General features: G+C 34.8%; 3 protein-coding genes across 3 annotated transcripts; 2 read left to right on the top strand and 1 right to left on the bottom strand.

Moving 5' to 3' along the window:
- The first annotated feature begins 2,357 nt into the window (after positions 1-2,357).
- LOC132178791 (uncharacterized) lies at positions 2,358-7,237 on the top strand. Its single transcript, XM_059591345.2, has 4 exons — positions 2,358-2,459; positions 2,600-2,678; positions 5,835-5,940; positions 6,115-7,237. The coding sequence occupies exon 4, from the start codon at positions 6,147-6,149 to the stop codon at positions 6,984-6,986; it is 840 nt and encodes a 279-aa protein (XP_059447328.1). The 5' UTR covers positions 2,358-2,459; positions 2,600-2,678; positions 5,835-5,940; positions 6,115-6,146; the 3' UTR covers positions 6,987-7,237.
- Positions 7,238-8,395: 1,158 nt separating this feature from the next.
- On the top strand, positions 8,396-15,693 carry LOC132179995 (Nucleic acid-binding proteins superfamily). Its single transcript, XM_059592830.2, has 13 exons — positions 8,396-8,730; positions 8,929-9,115; positions 9,325-9,397; positions 10,385-10,532; positions 10,743-10,852; positions 11,214-11,354; positions 11,430-11,571; positions 11,642-11,785; positions 12,398-12,558; positions 12,658-12,732; positions 12,892-13,030; positions 14,268-14,537; positions 15,440-15,693. Exons 1-13 carry the CDS (start codon positions 8,458-8,460, stop codon positions 15,593-15,595), a joined length of 2,019 nt encoding a protein of 672 aa, XP_059448813.2. The 5' UTR covers positions 8,396-8,457; the 3' UTR covers positions 15,596-15,693.
- A 1,008-nt stretch (positions 15,694-16,701) lies between these two features.
- LOC132178385 (Pentatricopeptide repeat (PPR) superfamily protein) lies at positions 16,702-18,652 on the bottom strand. Its single transcript, XM_059590824.2, has 2 exons — positions 18,179-18,652; positions 16,702-18,052 (listed from the first exon to the last, which is right to left on the bottom strand). Exons 1-2 carry the CDS (start codon positions 18,569-18,571, stop codon positions 16,880-16,882), a joined length of 1,566 nt encoding a protein of 521 aa, XP_059446807.2. The 5' UTR covers positions 18,572-18,652; the 3' UTR covers positions 16,702-16,879.
- Positions 18,653-21,021: the final 2,369 nt, after the last annotated feature.

Raw genomic sequence — 21,021 nt, 5'->3', positions numbered from 1 at the left:
CTCTTAGCACCATTTCTGAGCGCCATAGCTGTGCTGTGCTGTGTTGCATCTTGGTTATGGTCGTTAGACATGGGCTTTGAGAATTCAGTGAACGGTGGAATGCATTAAAAAAAAAAAAAAAAAAGGAAAAGAAAGAGAATTGTCAAGGCCAATTACCAAATTAACTATTTTTTGTTGTGAAAATAGTTAATTTAACTATTCTCTGCAACTCTCTCTCTCTCTTCGATTTCTTTCTTTAGTGATTTTGTTGGATTCTTTTCGTTTTTCAAATTCTTTAGGGTGCTCCTCTCTCAACGATTTTTCTATTTGTTTTTTTTTTTTTTATTGTAATTTAAACAACCAAAATTGTGAATACCTTAATGAAAATACTCTGTACTCTAAACAATTTCTGAGATAAGTTGCGAAAAAAGATAAGTTAGTTCCATCCGACAAGGTTACGAAATGCAGTATTATTTATAATTTAAAATATTTATACAAACAATATTTATAATTATTAGAATATCATCTTTACGAATCATGTGTTATCTAGCCTACTGAATTTAGTTTCGATGTATTTATTACAATTGCTCTAACAACCAATAGAGCATATATTATGAATATATAAATTTCTAATTGAGATTGCAACGCATGTTAATTCCATGTGGATGTAACTTTTTGTTTTCCTTTTGTCTTATTGCTTTATTTTTTTACTTTTATAATTTTTAGATTTCGGTTATGATGATTTTGTTTTATTTTATATTTATTAAAAAAATGTTTTGTTTATTTTGCTCTTTCAAAATTATATGGGTTTTATTTGTATTGAAATATAATAGATCTTATATTTTAATTCATTTGAATGTTTTCTGTGATTTTTTTTTTTTTTTTTTTGTGATTTAAGCGGATTTCCATGCGTTTTTCAATATTTTTTTTTTCTCTTTTTAAGAGCAAAATATTGATTGTTTGTACATAAAAGAAATAAACTATTTCAAAAAACTAAAGACATAATAAAGCATTGAACCTCATGGGAGATGATTACTTTGATTGCGTTAAATGTTGAGTTAAATTATTTGTTTATGTTTATTTTGCTTTTTTTTTTTTTTTTTTTGAATGTTCATAATTTATGGATTTTATTTGTATTGAGATATAATAGGTATCATACCATTAGTTCTAGATTTCTCTCCTTGATCGATAGATATTGAGGATTGATTTTAATCGTTGTTAATTTAATTTGCAACTAGTTTATTTGATGAAATATGTGTTTTTTTTTTTTTTAATAAAAAAATGTTTGGGTTATGGAAATTGTGTTTGTAGGGGCGTGTTCAAAGAGAATGTAAATAATGTAGCAAAGAATGATAAATAGTCTATTTATTAGTTTTTTTTTTTTGGGTGGTTTTGTGCTTTTGATTCCATTGTTTTGTCTCTAATTTTTGTTTTAATTTTTATAGTATTTTTTTACTTTTGTTGTAAAAGTAGTTTCTTTTACATTATATATATATATATATATATATATATGCACAATGGTTGATAGAAAAAAAATATCTAATTGACATGACTATTTTATATATATATAAATTTCATTGGAATTGAGAAAAATATATGAAAAAGTCAATTATTTTTTATTAAATTAGTATTAATTTTGATTCGGTTAGGATTGTGTTTGCAAAGGTCGTGTTAAAAGAAAATGGTAAATAATGTAGTGGAGAATGCTAAATACTAATAGTCATTTTTTTTTTTAAAAAAAAAAAATTTTATTAACGTAATTTTGTGCTTCGGATTCCATTTTGGGTCCATAATTGTTGTTATAATTTTATAATATTTATTACTTATATCCTACAAATAGTGTTTTTTTTTTTTTTTGTTTAACATTATAATGCAAAAGTATGTTTGAATAAAAAAAAAAAAAAAAATCTATTTGACTGGACTTCTTCCTATATCTTATGGTTATGTTTCTGTTTATGCTCGAGTTAAGAAATGGTGCAGAGAAGAAAATTAGTTAGAAATTACAAATAATCTCTTAAAGATCTTAGAGTATTCCCAATAGAAGAGTTAAATGACACTTTTATCTAAAATTACTTTTTAAATTTGTAAAATACCCCCGCATTGGAGAAGAAAAAAAAAAGAAAAAATAATATTTTATTAAATTAGCCAAAAAAAAAAAAAAAAAAAAAATACTGGATGTAGCGGCACTTTTAAATGAGCCATTTTCCCAAAATTTTCTTCCCACGTTTTTTTTTTTTTTTTTTTTTCTTTTCATTTTCCCGCTATCTTTTCCTACCCTCTATTGAAAAAATAATATAATTTTATTTATTTATTGAATTACCAAATCATTATTTATTTATTGAATTACCAGATCATTTTGGGAAAAAGTGTGGGGATTATCTGGATTATCCCTCTCTATTTGATCGTACAGCCTCTAGAAAAACCTCTCCAGCTCTCTTCTTCCCACCTCTCAAGCTCTCTGTCTCTCTCTCGGCAGAGCGGTAAGCTCCTGTCTCTTTCTCTTTCTCACTCGCTCTCGCTCTTCCCTGTTTTCGCTGATTGTAGGCGAGATGGATATGGGTGAGGCTTGGAGTGAAGATTTTGGCTTGATTGTGATAGATTTTGGCTTGATTGTTTGTAGATTGAGTATGAGTTTGAGGGTTTTCCACTCCGATTTTGAGTTTGAGGGTTTTCCATAACTTTCTCTCCCACGCCCAAAGGTACGTCCCAATTGCTTCTTTTTATTTTTTCTTGACGATTCGAATCAAAATAAGACCACATTTCTTAGATTCTGATTCTGTGTTGGGGTATTCCTTGGGGTTCTCTGTGTTAAGTTTGTGCTGTTATTTGGGGTGTTCTTTGTTGGACTGTGTTCTGTGTATTTAAGCATTGGTGGAAACATTTCTTCTTCTTTTCAGTTCCTTTGTTTCTACTTGTTTGTTCGTTTTCTTTTGATTTTTTTTGGGTCCTGTTTATTTGTTGGCATCCGATTCAGATATGTGATATTCTGTTATTTTGGTTTTTACTGATTTTTAGCATGAGTTTGAATTAAGATCCATCTGGGATCAGAATTGAAGGCAATTTTATGCACCAAAAAACAGCCTCTTGAATTTTCAGTTTTTCAGTATGAAAAAAAAAAACATGCTTGTATGCTTATGGGGTTCGAATGTGTTTAATTTTTTTTTTTTAAAACTTTAGTAGACTGTTTTGCTGTTTAACATCTAGATTTCCGAATGCTTATCTGCTTGTTGGATGCGGTTAATAACTGTAGAGTAGACTTTAGTGTAGAAGAATCCACCACTAATTGAATCCACTAATAGAGCTCAAATTGAATCCACCACTAATAGAGCTCAACGGATGGGAAACTTTAGTGTAGAAGAAGACAAAGTATTAGTATCGGCTTGGCTCGCTATTAGTGTGGATCCAATTGATCGTACCGATCAAAAAGGCTCGACATTTTGGGGTAGAGTCCACGAGCACTATGAGAAATACAAGAGTAGTGTTTTAGCTCTAGATGTTCATTGGTACTATAATGAGATGAGATTTATTCCAAATATATATATACTACAGAATATTATAAGAATAAACATTTTCAATTCTCCAAAAAGGAATATTATCGTAATATACTTAATAATAATATTATGAAAAATATAATTATTATAAAATACAACCGTTTCAAAAATATTATAGTTACAAAAGTGATTATTTGAAAAATGATAATCGTTGAAAAATTATTGTGCTAAACTAATTACCATTGAAAAAATAAAGAGTGAAATACAAATTTTAGAAAAGAAATAAATATAGAATCAATAAAGGGTAAAAAAAGTAATATTTAAATGATATAGATAAAAATATAACTAATCGGATATAGGAGACTCTTAAAAAGTTATTAGCTAAACTAGATAAAGTGAGTTTTGAGGAGCCATTTTGCATAAAAAATTGGCTCCTCCATTGGGAATGCTCTTACAAGTAAATTAAAATAAGCAAATTTATACACTTATATATAATATGAGAGTTTTGAGTAAGAGGGCCTAATATCGTGACACTTGGCGTTCTATTTATCTGACAATTGTTTACTTTTAAGTTTTAAACAGGAGGGTCTAATAGCTTGACAAGTGGCGTTCCATTTATCTAACAAATGTTTACTTTTAATTAAACTTTGGATTTAAAACAAAACAAACAAATGAAAAAAAAAAAAAAAAACAAAAAACAAAAAACAAAAACAAACCGTTTCTACATTTAATAAAGTGACATTTTCTTCTCAAATTTAAGAGTGCATTGTGAACACTTAGAGGGAGATTCCTCCTAATAGCAAAAGAATTGGGGAACGCATTAGAGATGTTTTCCTCGTGATGATTTCACAAGGAAAGCACCTTCTCTCCCTTTACAAAGCCACAAAGAGTTCCGTGCACAAGGAAGGGTGATCCCCTCATTTAGTCAAAAAGTCTTGCATGCTTTCTTTGTGAAAGCATCACACTTCTTTATCAATCTCTCTCTCCACGTGAAATAACTTGCATTTTTTTTTATTGTCTCTTTCTCTTTAAGCTAATTCCCAAAAAGTCTTTCCACCCGGTTTTTTTTTTTTTTTTCATAACCTACTCTTGTCTCTTATCTTTTTTGTGGTTTGGTATTTTTTTTTTTTTTAATTAATTAATTTCAATGGGCACTATACTTCGCTAACCTACATATTTCAAAGAGATTATGGGCTTCTTTGTTAACCCTTTTTATTTTTTCTTTCTTCCCAAAAAAAGTCAAAACATTCTCACAAAAAAAAAAAAAAAAAAAAAAAAAAAACTCAAAATTCTATATCCTTTATATCACGTCAAAATATTTTTTTAAATGTTCCAAGGGGTAGTTCAATCGGCTGTGAATCACGTCTCATGAAGCGGATGTCACAAATTCGAATCCCCCCTTCTTTTGTGTGAACATGTCAAAAAAATAAAATAAAATAAAATAAATAAATCCTTAAATTAATTTCCATCACATATGTTGTTGCTCACTATCAAAGTAAATACCATACCCAACCCAACCACGACAATCCTAACTTCTTAAGATAAATGATTTTAGGGTGCTTTCACCAAAGGTCCAATACATTCATACTTTCGGAGCAAGTATTATAAACACAAAATATTCAATATAATCCTACTTTTCATATCTCATGTGTACATTTTTTCAAGAGAAAATGTTATATATATATATATATATATATTTTTTCTTACTGTAACTAACACCAAACCCCATTCATTTAACATGACCAAACCACCATTCACGGATTTTTTTTTAGGTTAGAAAACGCACTCGTGAGTCATGACTCTCTCTCTTCCCACATTTTCAGACAAATCTCCCTCTTTCCTCTTCCCTCTCCCCTCACCGCCGGCCGGCCACCGGAGACCACGAACGCCAAGCACCGTTGACGACGAGCCACCCACATCTCTGTTGATGAGCTACCCACCGTCAAAATCCCCAAATTTCAAAACCCCAACCCACTGTCAAAATCTATCTTCCCTCTCTCCCACTGACGACGAAACGTACATGTTTTATTTGTCTCTCTTTCTGTTATATTTAATGCATCAAAGTTACGTGATGTTGTGGAACAACTCTTGGGGTTATTAATGGTGTTTGTCAATGAAGTTTGGTTGACAGAGCACGCAGATGAATTAGGCTTTCAAAGTGAATCTATTTTTGTTGATATAATTAATATCTAAATTAGTTTTAAGAGGTGGTTGGATGTTGATTATTTTAATTTTCTTATTTGATCCCGAGGCTTGTATACGTAGGAAAGAATATGAATTGATTTCTCGAGCGCTTATTTTTCTTTTATGTTGCTTTGATTTATGAAGGTAATATTAATTTCTTTTTCTTTAATCATGTTACAGAAAAAAAATTGAAAGTGAAATCACACCGACAGTTCCCAATTTGCTTCCACCAAAAATTTATTTTCTGTCTCTGCTGGAATAAGCAGTTTTGGGAAAGGTTCTATTGGTAAGAAACTTTTTATTATGATTATTTAGAAATTTAGAAATCTTGTATTTTTAATCTTTATTTGATTTTCTATAATCATTCTTAACTTTCGGACTGAATTGAAAGAATCCTTGGACCCAAGAAAACTTTGTCATTGAACAATTTTGTCCTTTTATCACGTGCTTTGACGGACAGATCATAACTATCGATAGCGAGCTCTTTCGAATATGGACGGAAATGGCGACCCCTTCGCCTCAATCATCGAGCTCTGCCACGTTTCGGCCTCCCAAGAGGATCGCTTACGTCGCTGCCCTTTTGCCCGCGAATCCGACAACGATGACGAGGAGGAGCGCGTGGAGTCTACCGGGATCCTCATGGTGTCTTTGCCGGAGAGTAGCAGCGCCCACGACGTGTTCCAAACCCCACCGGATGGTTCCGTACTCCCGAGCTCAGAGGAGCAGTGGTTGATGGCCTTAGATCATCATCCTGATCAACTGGAAGTAGATGGGCCACGTGATGCCGTGGATTTGGGGAAGGACTCGGATCTAGGGTTTTCGGAGGTGGAATTGACGCAGAAATCCAAACTTTCAAAACAGAATATGGCTTCGGAGGCTCTAGAAGCGTGTGTAGTAGGAGCTCTAACCGACACCAATACAGAGAATTTTGATGTGAAATTGGACTCCGAGAGTCACCAACAAATCTTTGAACTTAATGAAGAAACCGCTGTGGAAGCAAACCGTGATGATGTCGAAGTCTGTTCTTCTGCGAAGCGGAGGCTGGATTTTTTTCTATCGGAATCCAGAGAGAGAGGCAAGGACAATTTGGAAGGTGAGCGGCCGATGGAGAAGGGACCAAAGAGAGTGGAGATTGTTAGCATATTGAATGTGTTGAAAATTTTCAAGGAAAGGTGTGATGATAAGGATGAGAGCTTGAAGAATGTTAGTATTCTGGAGATTTGTAGGCAGCGGGGTGTGACTTTTCCTCCGCCTAGGTGGCGGCCGGAAGGCGGGTTTGATGCAGTTGATGATGGCGGTGGTGGGGGTGATGGAAAAGTGGATGTGCTTTGAGGGCATTTGAGTCTTTCTTGCAGGTTGTTCTATTGATGGGTAGGTTAGGTAGCTTCTATTGAGGGCAGTGGAGCTTCTTTTGGCTTGTAATTTGAAAAAAAAAAAAAAAAAAAAAAAAAAAAGAAGAAGAAGAAAGTGCAGCAACCCATATGATTCTCATGGAATGCTCAAATGTATTTATGATTTTGTTGTCTGGTAGGGATAGTAATTTTAAAACGTGCGATTTAAAAATATAATTTTTAAAATTTGAATTAAGCGTTTGGTAAAAACGTAATTTGGCCCTTAACATAAAGTTAGTCGGCAGCATCTTTCTTCTTCTTGGCTGGACCTCCCCCCTCTTCTGAATCTTCCTCTCTTCCATTTTATCAATGCCCATACTAGAGACTAACTATACCTTAGGGATTAATTTGGGAAAGTAAAATGTGCCATATATTAGGCTTTAATTTGTTGTGCGCATATGGTGTTTATCTACTGTATGTATTATATTGTTTATTACTTGAATTGGGATTTCTGTTATGTACATGGTAATTTCCTTTGGTCTCAAGGACGATGACAAACGATTTAATTCAAGGCTCTTTTACCCCATGTTCTTTCATTGCCATGCCTCAAAGCAGCAAGCATTGGAACTAGTGATACAAAGGTAGCCTCGCAGAACCACATACCCCAAATTTAGCATTCTTGGTCAACCACTGGCATATGGAAAAAGTATATTGGCTGTGTTTGCCAAATGACTTAAAAAATGAAGTGGACTGGAACTGTAGCAAATTTGATTGATGAGAAAAAAAAAAAAAAATTGTTTTGTAATAATTTTTTTTTCTATTCGATTTTTTTTTTATTTAAATAATTATAAAAAGTGATTGATGTGATGTAAAAAGTAATAATATTAATTAATTTTGAGAGGAATAATAGAATTTTTTTTTTTTTTTTTTTGAGTCATTTGGCAAACATAGTCATAGAAAGTTTGATCGGAGTTCGAACCTCTGTTTTATGAGTTCCCGTGAGAAATAGCTCATTTGCTTCATCTCAAGGACAGACAGACAAAAATACGTCAAAGGAGCCAAATTTGAAAAAAACTGGCGCCAAAACCCCCCATATTTCCAGGATCTAACGAGTTCAAGCCACAACGCTTGATTCTTGAAACCCATCACCAGCTAATCCTTACCAGACTGCCCCGACCCATCAAAGTTATTGTCCCCGTCGGAGCTCACCGGAAACTCGCTGGCAAGTGGCAACCACCAAGTACACAACCCAACGTGACCGTCTCGATTTTCGACCCAACCCGGTATGAAATCGAATTTAAATTTTCGGTTCAAGGCTAGTGGGTTTGGGCCCTGACATAGCTGGCCCAAAATTGCAGCGCCAATGATTTCCCGCTGTATATGTTCCCCCCCCCCCCCCCCCCCCCCCCCCAATTATATAAACCCTGCCGTTTTAGGCACACTGAATCTTCTGAACTTTGGTGATTCAAAAAATGAGTTCTCTTGGAAAATATGCTAGTGGCGAAGAGGGACTCTCAGTTATGGACACAGATCAACCACAGGCAGAGGAAGATCCATTTCTTTTATTCATCGATTACGCGAGGTCTATGCTCTCGCCCGAAGGCGAAGATGATCAAGGCCTGAATGGAAACAGAGTGGAGAAAGGTGGGCCCGGGTGGAGCTGGGTTGCATCTCGGATCCTCAAGACTTGCATTGCCTATTCGAGTGGTGTCACCGCTGCTATTCTGCTCTCTGATCTCTCTCAGGTATGGTGAATCCAACTTTTTCTCAAGTTTTTATACTGTGTTTAGTGGCCAGGCAAATGCAGGACAAGAAAAGAATGCTGCAAATATTGATTCGCACCTTTTGAATTGTTTAGCAAACGAAATTCTTAATCAAGCGAACCTAAAACCGTAAAGCTATTTGTCGCTTATTCTTTGGTTGTTTTTTGATTTTGTGTGAAGGCCTGGAATGAGCAGCAGAGGGGTGGGGCTTCAAAGAGAGTGCCGGAAAGTATAAATCAATTGAAAAAGAAACACAGGAGAACAAAGCTTCCGAACACCATTTCTATTGACGCTATATATGAGAGAAATTTCCTATCCTTAACTAGTGTCTTGGAAGCTGTCATCCTTGATGCTTTTGCTCTCCCAGGTAGCCTATATTTAGAAGTTTATCTAATTATTGGTATAAGTGTGGACAATAATGGTACATTACTGTTCAGACTTTCGTGATCCTTGTCCTTTTTCTTTTGAAGCATTCTGTCAATTATTCTTCTTTGTAATGCTGTTATGAACTTGTAATCTGATGCCTTGTAATTTATTTATTTATTTATTTATTTTTTATCATATATTTTCTTTCAGGTACAAACATCTACATGCTTACTTTGGGGGATTTTCAAAGCTCCAATACCATTGATCTTTATCTCAACCGTAGGTAAACTACTGAACAATATTGCATCTACAATTGGTCTTGCACTTACATCTTTGCTAATAAACGTGGATGTAATCTGAGAGGCCATTTGTTTTTCAATGAGAAAAGTAACGCTTGTAATGGCAATATTCTGAGTTCCTAGTATTTAGAGTTTTAAAATAAGTATTTCTACTTTGATATCCTTGTCTCTGAACTTCGGGTCATGTAGTTGAAAGCTCTTGCACTAACAATTATGTTTCTCTATTTTAGTTTTCATGGCTATGCTCTTGTTACTTATTCCACATTTATTTGCTGGCCGGGCAGTCGAATCATTAGTATGTTGAGCTTTTGAGTGTGAAGTGCATGTTTGGTTGTCTCTATATGCATTTGGATGCGCCCTATATGTTATTGTTGTTTGGTTTAGTGATAAGGAGGGAAAAAGAAATGGGGTTAAGTTTTCCTTGTGAACCCATCAAGAATTGTCTCTCACATTTTGTTGGATTTGAAGGGGAACTTATTTTCTTCAAAATTTAGGTAAACATTTCTCACAAGATATGAGCTCTTATTGATGGCTCAAAGGTTTTCATATTCTGACTTTTTGCTTCTTTCTTTGCGTAAGCATAAATAGGAGAATAAATGACAGTTCCCTTGGTTTCAATCTGAGCATTTTATATTTTATTGCTTGGGATATATACCAGACCACTATATTTCATTGACTAGGGAAGAAGTCTGCTGGTTATGGACGTATACAATTGATAATTTATAGCTGAATTTGTTGGGGCTAGTATTGGTGCGGTATTCATGAATTGGAAGAGTAAATTTCTTGCCATAATATCTTCATTTTGGTTGCTAAAGGCACAATGTGCTTAGACAAGTAACAGTGGATTTAGTTTTCTTTAGTTGAAACATTGTTACATTGCCTTTGCTTCTTTCTGTTTATTTTACATCCACTTGAATTGTTTATACTTAAAGCTTCTGTGCAACTAAAATCATAGATTTTGTCTATATCAGATACTATGATTTGGTGGATCCTCACAATGGGGTTCTGAAGAAAGGGAGGGAGATTTTCCTCACTGGATGTTATCTCCGGACAGCTGCTGAAGGATCTGGTTGTCCACGACTTTTGCCAACAGAATATCAAGTGATTTTGTTAGATGAGGTAACTGTTGAGTTTTGTCTACCTATCTTTTCTTCTTCAGGTTTGGCTCCATTGAAACTTTCAAATTGAAGTTCATCAAGTTTTGAAGAAGGCCCAGCTTTTGAGGACATGTCCTAGCTTTTGGTCTTTGTTTCATACAAGGAAAAAGAAGAAAATGGTTCAGGATTTTCTTCCCACTGTTGTTGTTACATTTTCCTTATCTTAATGTAGGAGGAAGATGATGATGCAATGCTGCTTGGAGCTCAGTTTTGTTCAGATTCTTTCTCTTCCATCACACTTGATGCAGTCAACAAAGGGGTTTCTTTTTCGTTGTATGCTAGGTAAGATTTAATTACATGCAAATTTTTTTTTTTTCTTTTTGCTTCTTAGCAGGTCAACCTTATGCTAATTCTTGCAATAAATTTTTCCTTTTATGACATCTTAATTGCATTGGATTATAGTGTTTCCCGTTTAGTCTGATTGAAATAAAACATACTGAAGTAGTAAATTATTGTTACATTGAATGGAGAAGTGGAGGCATGATCAAATCAATTTTCATAAATACGAAAATCCATATGGATGTGCATTTGATAATTTTCCAAAACCAAGGATAAGTTTATATGACACTTACATGTTTATTTCCTGATGGTGTAAGTTGTCTCCAATTAGAAATGCTTAACTTCTTTTATTTTTTGTCTGTAGGATTGAATCTATTGGGCCATTGGAAATTCAGGGAACGTCAGGTAATTTACAGATGAAACAAATTACTCTTGTTGATAATGATGGTGTCAAGTTAAAGTTTCTCTTGTGGGGTGAGCAGGTTCTCCTTGCTAATCTTTTCAGGTAAACTCTTGCCCAGGATTGCACCATTCTTATTTCCCTTTTCCCATATATGTTTGTAACTGAAGTCCTTTTCAGTGTTGGAAGTATGCTTGCACTGGATAGACCATATATTTCAAGTTCCATACAGAGTGCCATTAAAATAAGTGATAAGTTTTGCCTTGAATATGGTAGTGCAACCCAATTATATTTGGTGCCTTCCATTCAACATGAGGAACAAGTAAGTCATGGACTATAGAATGACAAGATGCTATTATTTTTAGGATATTCAGTTAACTTGTGATACTCAGGTGTGTGTAGCAATGACACAAAATCGGTATCAAGGACCAAGGCTGTTGAATACATTGGATTCTAGTCAGGATTCTAAAGTTTCTCAAGTTTCCTTGCCCTGTGATTCACGGGGTTCTATCGACTTCAGTAATTATCCTTTTCAAGTGAGTTTTCATTCCATTATACTTCCTTGCTCTCTTAGATGCTATTTAGATGTGGTTCTGTTTTCTTTTGTTTCTCAAAGAAGCCACTGGCATATGTTTTTAAAATATATTATTTGGTGTGTTGAAGATGGTTGCATTTTTAAACTCTAGAGGCAACCAGGATACAGACTTGATATTATGGATTTTTACACAACTGTCCAAGTCTTGTCCTGTGGACTATTGTCATCTTTGTATCTCAGTAAACATCTGATATTACATGTAGCTGACCACTTCTACTTAAAGTCAACCTTCTATTTTCATCTAGAGTCTTTTTTCCAGCTGGACATTTCCTCCCATTCCTTCTCGTGAAGACTTAGTAATTTTCAGTATCTGTCTGGATTCACTACTTCTGTTTTTCATTTTTCTTGCAAGCCTGTAACATCCCAATTTAAGTAATGGAGCATCTTTGGGTCTGTTACGGTTACATGCTGTTATGGCTACCTGTGTCTTTCACCGTTGTGTTCTAGAGCAAGGTTGAATCTCGTGTTCTTGTTCAAGGTTGAATCTAGTATTTGCCTTTAAATCTCTTTGGGGTTTATAACTAACATTTCTCACTTGTGCAAAGTTTTGCAGTCATTTGTGACAGACCTTCGTGACAAGATGACTGGCATCAGCCTCTATGGTATTGTTACGGATATTATTAAAGAAAAACATGCCATGGAAGCTATTTTCTCTCTGAAAATTGAAGATACCACTGGGGCAATTTGGGCAAAGCTACATTTTGCCAAATCTTGGTAAATTAATTTTGCACACTGTCACAAATCCATTTTCTGCCCAGATTATGAATCTTTCATGTTACCTATGATTATTTCGCTGAACTTATTTTTCTTTAGGTCACTGGGAAGATTAAGCATTGGTCACACGGTGTATATTTCTGGGTTGACATGCTCTATGATGAAGCAAAAATGGTGGGTCTAACCTTGGCAATCATCTTTTGTAGTTACTTTTTACACATTATGTAGTTATCTCCTAGATTCTTGTGGATTTCTAGTTTGATTTGCAACTTATTGTTTTTCTAATGGAGTTCCGCTAAAAGATCTAATCATGTTTATCTATGTGCTTGACAGCCTGGAAGCATTATGGTTTGAGAATAATGTTAGGTCTTCTTTCTTCAACCTCAGTTGCCTGCCTGCATTGCTAAACTCTTCTTGTCTTCATAAATTTTCGAGCCTTTGTGATCTATCCAGCCAGACATGCTGTACACAAGTATGGGTTTCTCATAACTTTTGGTTTTGGCTTGGAACTTATTACTAATACAATGGGATTTCCATATGTCTTTTGTATTTTGTGCCTTTGTTATACAGTTAATATATTATGTTTTTCTTTTCTCCTGGTCAATCTGGAACAATAATCACCTTTTATAACGTAACTGTGTGCTTCAAATTAATTAGAATGTTCGAAGAGATGGCAGGCCTAAGTCTGCCCTTTACTATATTGTAGTTTATGATTAGCTTTCTGAGAGTTTATTGACACGCAAATCTGGCCACCCATATCCAACACCCAACTTAAGCAAATGAGATTCTGTGCGCCCCTCTGCCCGCCCTTTGAATGAATATACATTACTTACAAAAAAATAAAATAAAATGAGATTCTTAGGAATCGTTTTCAGATTCATTTTCTGATGTCTGTTGGAGGTTTATTTGAAATTCCTGGTGACGCACAACTTGACCAGTCTTTTGGGTGGGTTGGTGAATTACACTACTTCGACACAGTTTCATCTGGATGGTTGATTTTGTAAATAAAGATGTTACAGCCATGATTTGATAGGAATGCTGGAGATCAAACTTGGTGCACAAGACTTTGAGCAATAAGCATTATATGGGGTGTTTTTGTAATCAAATTACATATGGGTCCAAGTGACTAACGGATTTTCTTTTATTCTAAACCCTAGTAACTTAAAGATCAAGTCTTCTAAAATTTCATACACGAATGTCTGTGTGTTTGTGAACAGTGAAGAAGCTTTAAGTCAATTTTATTGGATAATGAAATTTCAAATTTGATATATTCTCTCGTTTCCTTCCAATTTCTTCTTTGAGGTCTTCTATTCTGAACCCATAGCTCCTGGGATATGAGCCAACCTTATTGGAAGCAGAAGATTGTATATGCACTTCCGGCATTCCATCCATATATTTTAGGTTTATGGAACCCTACGTAAGTTTCTCACACGGCCAGTATAAAAATACCCGTGGAAATTGAAAATTTTATTATAGTGCAGGTTTATGCCACAAAAGTACATCTTCCAACTACAACTTTTTCCCTTTCCTTCACTGTTTATTGAAGTAATTATTAATAACGATTTTGATTTGGCACTTTCATTTATAGGGGTATAGCATTGAGTACATCTTTCATTAATGTATATAGTTTCATGTTATAGCCTTTATCCTCAATACATGATCTTTTATCAACTAATTATTGTTTGTTTTCTCCCCAAACTTACGGACAGATATGTCGAGTGTGGCTTGACCAAATTGCACATTGTCATGTTAATACGAAATTTTCACACGCTCTTTGTGGTCATTTTGTTAACAAGACACCTAGTGGAGTTGTGGAATGCAGCTTCTGTCATTACAATTGTGATGCTGAAGTTCTGCGTACTTTCCATCTGGAAATCACTCTTGCAGATGAGACTGCAAAAGTTTTTGCATGGTGTACTGGTCAAACGGCTGCAGAATTGCTGCAAATATCTCCCGATGAATTCTATGAACTGCCTGAGGTAAGCATCTCGATTCATGACACATTGTTTTTTGGGTAAAGGCGGGTCCTATTTTTTAATACCACCAGCTGCATTATAACACAAATTAGCAAGTATTAGTTCTTTTAGAGTGATAAGTTGCTTCCAATAGTATTGCTATATTAATTTTGATTATACCATGATAACTTATGATGTACAAGCACTAAAATCATGTACATCAGTACATGTTTTATTTTTTTGGGCCTTTAGCTCCATAATTTTTCTGAAAGACACCTGGGGACTGTGCTTGGCATACATTTACTAGAGTAATTACAGTCATGTCCCAACTCCATTATCTAGGAATTCCTTTTTCATCAACCAAGGGTATTGAAAAGCATATATGCTTGATGATTGATTCGCAAGAAGCAGGGAGCAATGTCAATAAAGAATTTTGGTGGCCAATCCCAATTAGTTGGTTCAAGGTTTATGTCCATTGAGTTATATATGCTGACAGGGAGAGACATAAGCCTAGGGGTCTATAAATGTTCTTGTTATAAAAGAAGTTATTTGGAGTAATATTCAATTCCTTCGAAAGAATTACACCTTGACATCTCTGATAACCAATATATTTGGTTTTTCTCTATTTAGATTGTGTTCTCAAGTCTGAGAAATATCAGATTTTTCCGAGTTATTGTGCATCATTAACCATTGTCTATATAGTGTTACAAGGTTTTTGAGTTAATGAATGCTGCTACAGTACATTACATCAAATATTTGATGCTCGTACTTGTGTCAATGAGGATGTGTACTGCAGCATAAGTAATGTAACCTCATCATGGTCTGATTCTGAGGTCAAAGATAATTTTGTGATGCTATGAAATTGAGGTTTTTAGATTAGAAACTGCTCCTAAAGTTTCTTTTTTTCGATTTTGATCTCTTTCCAGGAAGAACAGGCGATGTATCCTTCGTCACTCGAAAATGAGAGGTTTATGGTTGCAGTAGTTAATTGCAAGAGGCAGAGTGATGGAATTGGTGCTGGTTTTATCCTAGAAAATGATGCTGTGTCATGGGAGATAACTCGTGCATTGAAGTGTGAATAATATTTTGTTGTATAGGGAAAAGGATGTTTTGGCTATTCGACGTCACTTGAAATGAACATAAGTTACATAATTACACCTACTGGGCTAAAATCTTCACACATCAATTTTTTATTTTTTTTTTAATCTCTTGAATGGTCGATACATAATATTCCTCAAAATTTTTAAAAAAGAAACGTTGATACATCATACAGAAAATAAATTGTCATGAGGTACAAGTAAAATCTTCACACCAAATTATTACTATTTTTTTTCCCTTTAATCTCTTGAATGGTCGTACATAATTACACCTTATATGTAAGGTCGGTTGGTCACAAGGATCCTCGTTACCTTACATGGTCACAAAGAGGAATGCTATCGATGCAAACTTTCATTTCTATACACATTTTTTTTTATACCCATAAGTGGTTTTTAAAATCACCATTGAATTACAATCAAATAAAGATTTATTTCATATTCAATGGTGGTATTTAGTATTGTCCGGCAATTTTGAGTAGTTTTTGGTTAATGTCCACTTGTAACAGGAAAATACTTTCCGTACCAAGCAAGCTACTAAGCCCCATCCCTAGCGGCAAACTACCATCCTTGCATATTACACCTACTATGCAACAATCCCAGCAGCAACACTTCATGTCCTCATTGAGATTGAAATTAGATACCATCAAAAAGCTCCTTTCAAAAGCAACCACTGAACTTGTCCAGGGCACAAATACGCAGAATCAGATGGAAAGAAATTCTAACGATGTTACAAGGCAAAGATAACAGAGAAAGATTACAAAGATAAACATTGAAAGGAACAGCTTAAGGAGCTAGAAAAAGAAACCTTTTTCCTTGTACTCTTTCCATTGGTCTTTCTCCAAGACATCGATCTCATTTTCTCAACTAAGCCAGAAATTTGGTCAAACAGCAACATTACTGACACAGACGCATATTGCCAACCAATTGTCAAATATAAGTACGGATATTTTTGCTGCTTCTATGGAACTGTTTCCTTTGCATAACCAAATCAAAATGTTACCAACAAAGACACCACAATCTCTCCTATGTGACATTACCAGCCAATTAAATTACAGTGCAAGAGTAAACAACACCACATAGACATTGACACATGAAGAAAAGAACTAATCCACTATAAACCTTTCTCAGGTACCAAATGATACAACTAACAGTAAATTATACGGGTCCATCAATGAGAAGATCTATCAATTTATCATACAAAAAGCAAGCCACTTTCAGGTCGGATACAGCAACAACTATAGCAATTCTAATAAAGGTATCTTTGATGAGCTAGCTTACCTTGACTTCATTCAACTGAGAATTCCTTCCCTCGTATTTTAAGACTAAATCAATGAGTGTATGGTAAGTCCATGCTCTCTTTTCTCTAGCTTGAGGTTCAAGGGAACAGTAGACCTCTTCGCAGGTTGTAAGGAAATGCCCCTTCCCAAATGCAGTGAGAACCAGAGGATCAGTGTTCATTTCCACAGGTCTGTCAAGATCGCCCATCCTTCTCCATGTTTCTAAAGCCACGGTTCCATCAAAGTCAATCCTAATGGCATCAAATAGAATTCCAACAGTTACTATATCAGGCTTGACATGATGGGATGGTAATTGGGAAAGGAAGGCTCTCAAATGCGTGAAATCTTTAATTTTCAAATAAGCTAGCATGATAATGTTTGCAACTGTTACATCCCAAGAAAAGTTTGCTTCTTCCATCTCCTGAACAATACAGTCCATACCTTTTCGGCTCAAAAGACAAGCACGAGAAAGGAGACGCAGACACCAAACAAGATCAGTTGCACCGGCAGTCGATGAAACGTCGAGTCCCAAGTAATCTAATCTTGAAAACATGTGGTTCCCAATGTAAACCCTGGCCAATTTCCTTATCAGATCATCCTTTAAAGGGGTTTTTGAGTTCAAAACTCTTCTATAAACCTTTTCCATCTTTCCCAAGATCCCAAATCTAGCATAGGCCTCAAGCATTGCAACCAATGTAGAGGACTGCAAATCCATCTTTTTTGAAAGCATTTTTTGAGATAATCTTTCCATTCTTGTGAGTAGCCCAGCTTGCGAAAACTCTCGAATAAGCAAATTATAAGTAATGTGGTCAGGTGAACATCCATCCAATTCCATCTTCTTCACACACATACCCATTTCATCATACATTTTATATCTCCCATAAGCTTGAATTAACCCGTCGTAGGTATCAGTTTCTGGTGCCAAATTAGCCTTTTTCATCTCATTAAGGTAAAACAAAGCATCATCAAAGTTCCCTTTTTCCGCAAAACAATGAATTATTGAATTGTAAGTTCCCAAAGAAGGCCCAAGGCCGTGACTGTTCATCTCCAGAAACAACGTCACTGCTTCTTCGATCGCACCCTCTTCACCTAACAGCCCTATTATTTTCTCATAGTAGAATTCATTAATCCGCGATTTCTCATTGTTCTTCCACGTATCGAATACCTATTCCATATATCAAAAAAAAAAAAAAAAATCCCTTTTAGTTGAGCCTAATAAAATTATGGGTCGACTAATTTTCCACTTTCTTGTAAACAAACACGAGCAAAAGCATAGAAGTAGAGAGAGAACCTGAAGAATTTCATGGGACCTAGAGGCACGTTTGAGGAATCTGACGACAGCCCAGAACTGGTCTTTAGTCCAATCTCCATCATCTGTGAGTATTAGCAAAGGGCATGCGTTCTTCTTGCCGAGCTTTTCAAGCAAGTCCCTGATCTTCTGGTGTTCATAGGATGTCTCAACAGGAAGGGTAGTGTACCTTGTGCCATTTGAATGTGCTGGCGAGGGCTGGAGAGAGGAAAGACTAGTTTGGGCGGTGTGGAATGGGAATTTGCGGGATGGTTTTGTGAGTGTGGTTTTAGGGAAGATGAAGTTGTTGTTGTTGCTGGAACTGGAACTGAAGTTGGGAGAAGAATTGGGTCTCCATGTGAATGCTATATTATTGCACTGGATATGATGGGCCATGGCGCTTTCTTTGGCCAGCAGCTTTCATGCTTTGGCTTCCTCCTCTAATTTTGCGTCTCTTCCTCGGTTCTTCACTCTGACCTTTTTTGCTTTTTTATTTTTATTTTTAAAAAAATCAGGGAAAAGGAAAATTACATATCATGGGTAATTTTGACATTTTATGGCCTCAAATGCAACACGTTTTTCATATCCAAATTGAAACTTTGATCTAGTTTTGAAGTTTGCAGGGATAAATCATAAATGAAAAGGAAGTAATAGTTTGAGAGTAATTTATCTTTTTTCAATTTATATAATATCACAAAACCTTAAAAGTTTTCCGATATTCTTTGTATAGATAGCCTTCTATATATATAGTAAATATGGCGTGGTTGGCTACCTCCTCACTCTCGAAGGGGAGATTATCACCAAAATGTGTGGTTAAGGTAAGTTTACCAAAGAAAATAAGAATATAAAACATAATTTAAAGTAACATTTGCTCTTGATTACGAAGATAAAAAGCGTGTGATTAAAATCATATACATGTCTTTTTCTTTTTTATTTCTAATCTCACAAGAATACCATCAAACCTACAATTTATGAAGTTATTTAAGTTTGAATTTTAATTAAATCTTTTTCGTGTTAGGCCTCAACTTAAGCCTAAAAGTTGATATTAAAATATTAATTAAATGATCCTATTAACTTATCTTTTGAGACATATTTTGATTAAACAATTTCCATGCACCTCCATATATCATGATATACATGTTCATTCTTATACAATACATTCTCTCCATTCCACAAGCATAACACTCTCCATCATGGAGACTTATGATATGATATTCTCACACCCCTTGATGGCGAGCCATATATACATACATGAAAGTTCATCCAAGAGGTTTGCTATATACATATATCTCTTTAATTTGGACAGCTATCATCATACGGTTGGTGGGCATGTTTGGTAGGTGCAGTAGCATCTACTTGACCAACGCCCGCGACATTGTCCGCTTGCCGCTCCCTCGTCATCCCTACATTTGCTATCGCAGTGGGTCGATAATCTGCATCTCCCACGCCTTGATTTGCTCAGAAAATTGCATTTTTCCCCATTGCTAATCTAAAAAACACGTAAATTAATAAATCAATTATGATAAACAATAACTAAAAATATGGTTCTCAAATAAGATCAATTCTGTGATTGGATCATTTAAAACTATTATATTTGCATGAAAAATGCTACTGTTCTTCATGGTGTTGTCCTCATCTTATCTGGATATGTATTGTTTTTTAAAATAGATGAAAAAAAAACTTATTCCACCAGTCTCTCATAATTTTTTTAGAAAACAATATCTAGATAGGATGAGAAGAACGCCACGAGAACATCAAGAGGAACCTATATATATATATATATATATATATAGAGAGAGAGAGAGAGAGAGAGAGAGAGAGAGGGGTATAAAGAGAAGTATGAAGCTACTAACCCATGTTGATGATATATATGTAGGATAATGAAAATGGCAAACAAATAAACCTTAAGACAAGATTTAGCCATGCTTTTCCTCACCTCTGCTGAATTAGAATGGCAATCGATTGTAAGTATTTATAGCATTAGTTGTTTCTCGTTATGCAAAAGAAGCTACTCTTCGTTTCAATATAATCTTGAAATCTACATGGTATAGTGGCCCCTCAAATTTTTTTTTTCAAAAAAAAAAAAAAAAATCTATACACTATGAGCCTAATGGGCTTTCCAAGAGACTAAGAGTCCCTTTCTTTCACCCACCCCAGTGACAATCAATCCTTCTTTCTTAATTAGCTTCCTTTTTTTAACAGCTGGTGCCACATTGAAACAATTAGACCTTTCAAATAATTAAGCAACAAAACTAAAATCTCCCTTTTATCTTCAAGATTTGTAAGAACATAAATATAAAACCACAGGATTTTAAATGTTTTTAAGGTGCGCTATTACGTCGCTTTCTTTAAAAAGTTATTTGCTCCCGCCAATTCTGATGAATTAGTATGCACAAGATTACTGCAAATTAACACTTTTCCAAGAGACAACGGAACTCAAAACAACCTCTATAATTTGGTTATGTTTTGCATAAAACAAAACAAAACTAAAACACCTTCAAAGTTTCTATTCTAGCAAGAGAGATAATAGAATTTTAAGACTACATAAGAGAAGAAGAGACTATTAAGACGATAACTTTTTTTTGTTTTTTGTTTTTTGTTTTTCCTTGATTGATGCGGTCACTCATAAAGTAATTTAAATAGTTTATCATGTTTATATATATATATATATATATGTGTGTGTGTGTGTGTGTGTAACACTAAACTTAAGAATCAGAATTCAGAAACACGTCATATTTACCTTAAAGGTGTCTTTGGGGTGATGCAAGTGCAACCACCTTGTGAGGGCTCAACGATATGCCATGACCACCCTTTGAGGGCTTGGCGAGGTGGTGTGATCACCTCTC

Source organism: Corylus avellana, chromosome 4 (assembly GCF_965113065.1).
Source record: "Corylus avellana chromosome 4, dhCorAvel1.hap1.2, whole genome shotgun sequence".
Lineage (NCBI taxonomy): Eukaryota > Viridiplantae > Streptophyta > Magnoliopsida > Fagales > Betulaceae > Corylus > Corylus avellana.
Note: the sequence above shows the minus strand (reverse complement) of the source record. Positions and strands in the feature narration are given on the sequence as shown.

Coding starts and splice junctions, on each gene's coding strand:
- LOC132178791 (XM_059591345.2), top strand. CDS start 6,147: ATGGACGGAAATGGCGACCCCTTCGCCTCAATCATCGAGCTCTGCCAC.
- LOC132179995 (XM_059592830.2), top strand. CDS start 8,458: ATGAGTTCTCTTGGAAAATATGCTAGTGGCGAAGAGGGACTCTCAGTT. Junction 13,031..14,267: donor GCCAGACATGCTGTACACAA/GTATGGGTTTCT, acceptor ACTTACGGACAG/ATATGTCGAGTGTGGCTTGA. Junction 14,538..15,439: donor AATTCTATGAACTGCCTGAG/GTAAGCATCTCG, acceptor ATCTCTTTCCAG/GAAGAACAGGCGATGTATCC.
- LOC132178385 (XM_059590824.2), bottom strand. CDS start 18,571: ATGGCCCATCATATCCAGTGCAATAATATAGCATTCACATGGAGACCC. Junction 18,053..18,178: donor GGTCCCATGAAATTCTTCAG/GTTCTCTCTCTA, acceptor TATATGGAATAG/GTATTCGATACGTGGAAGAA.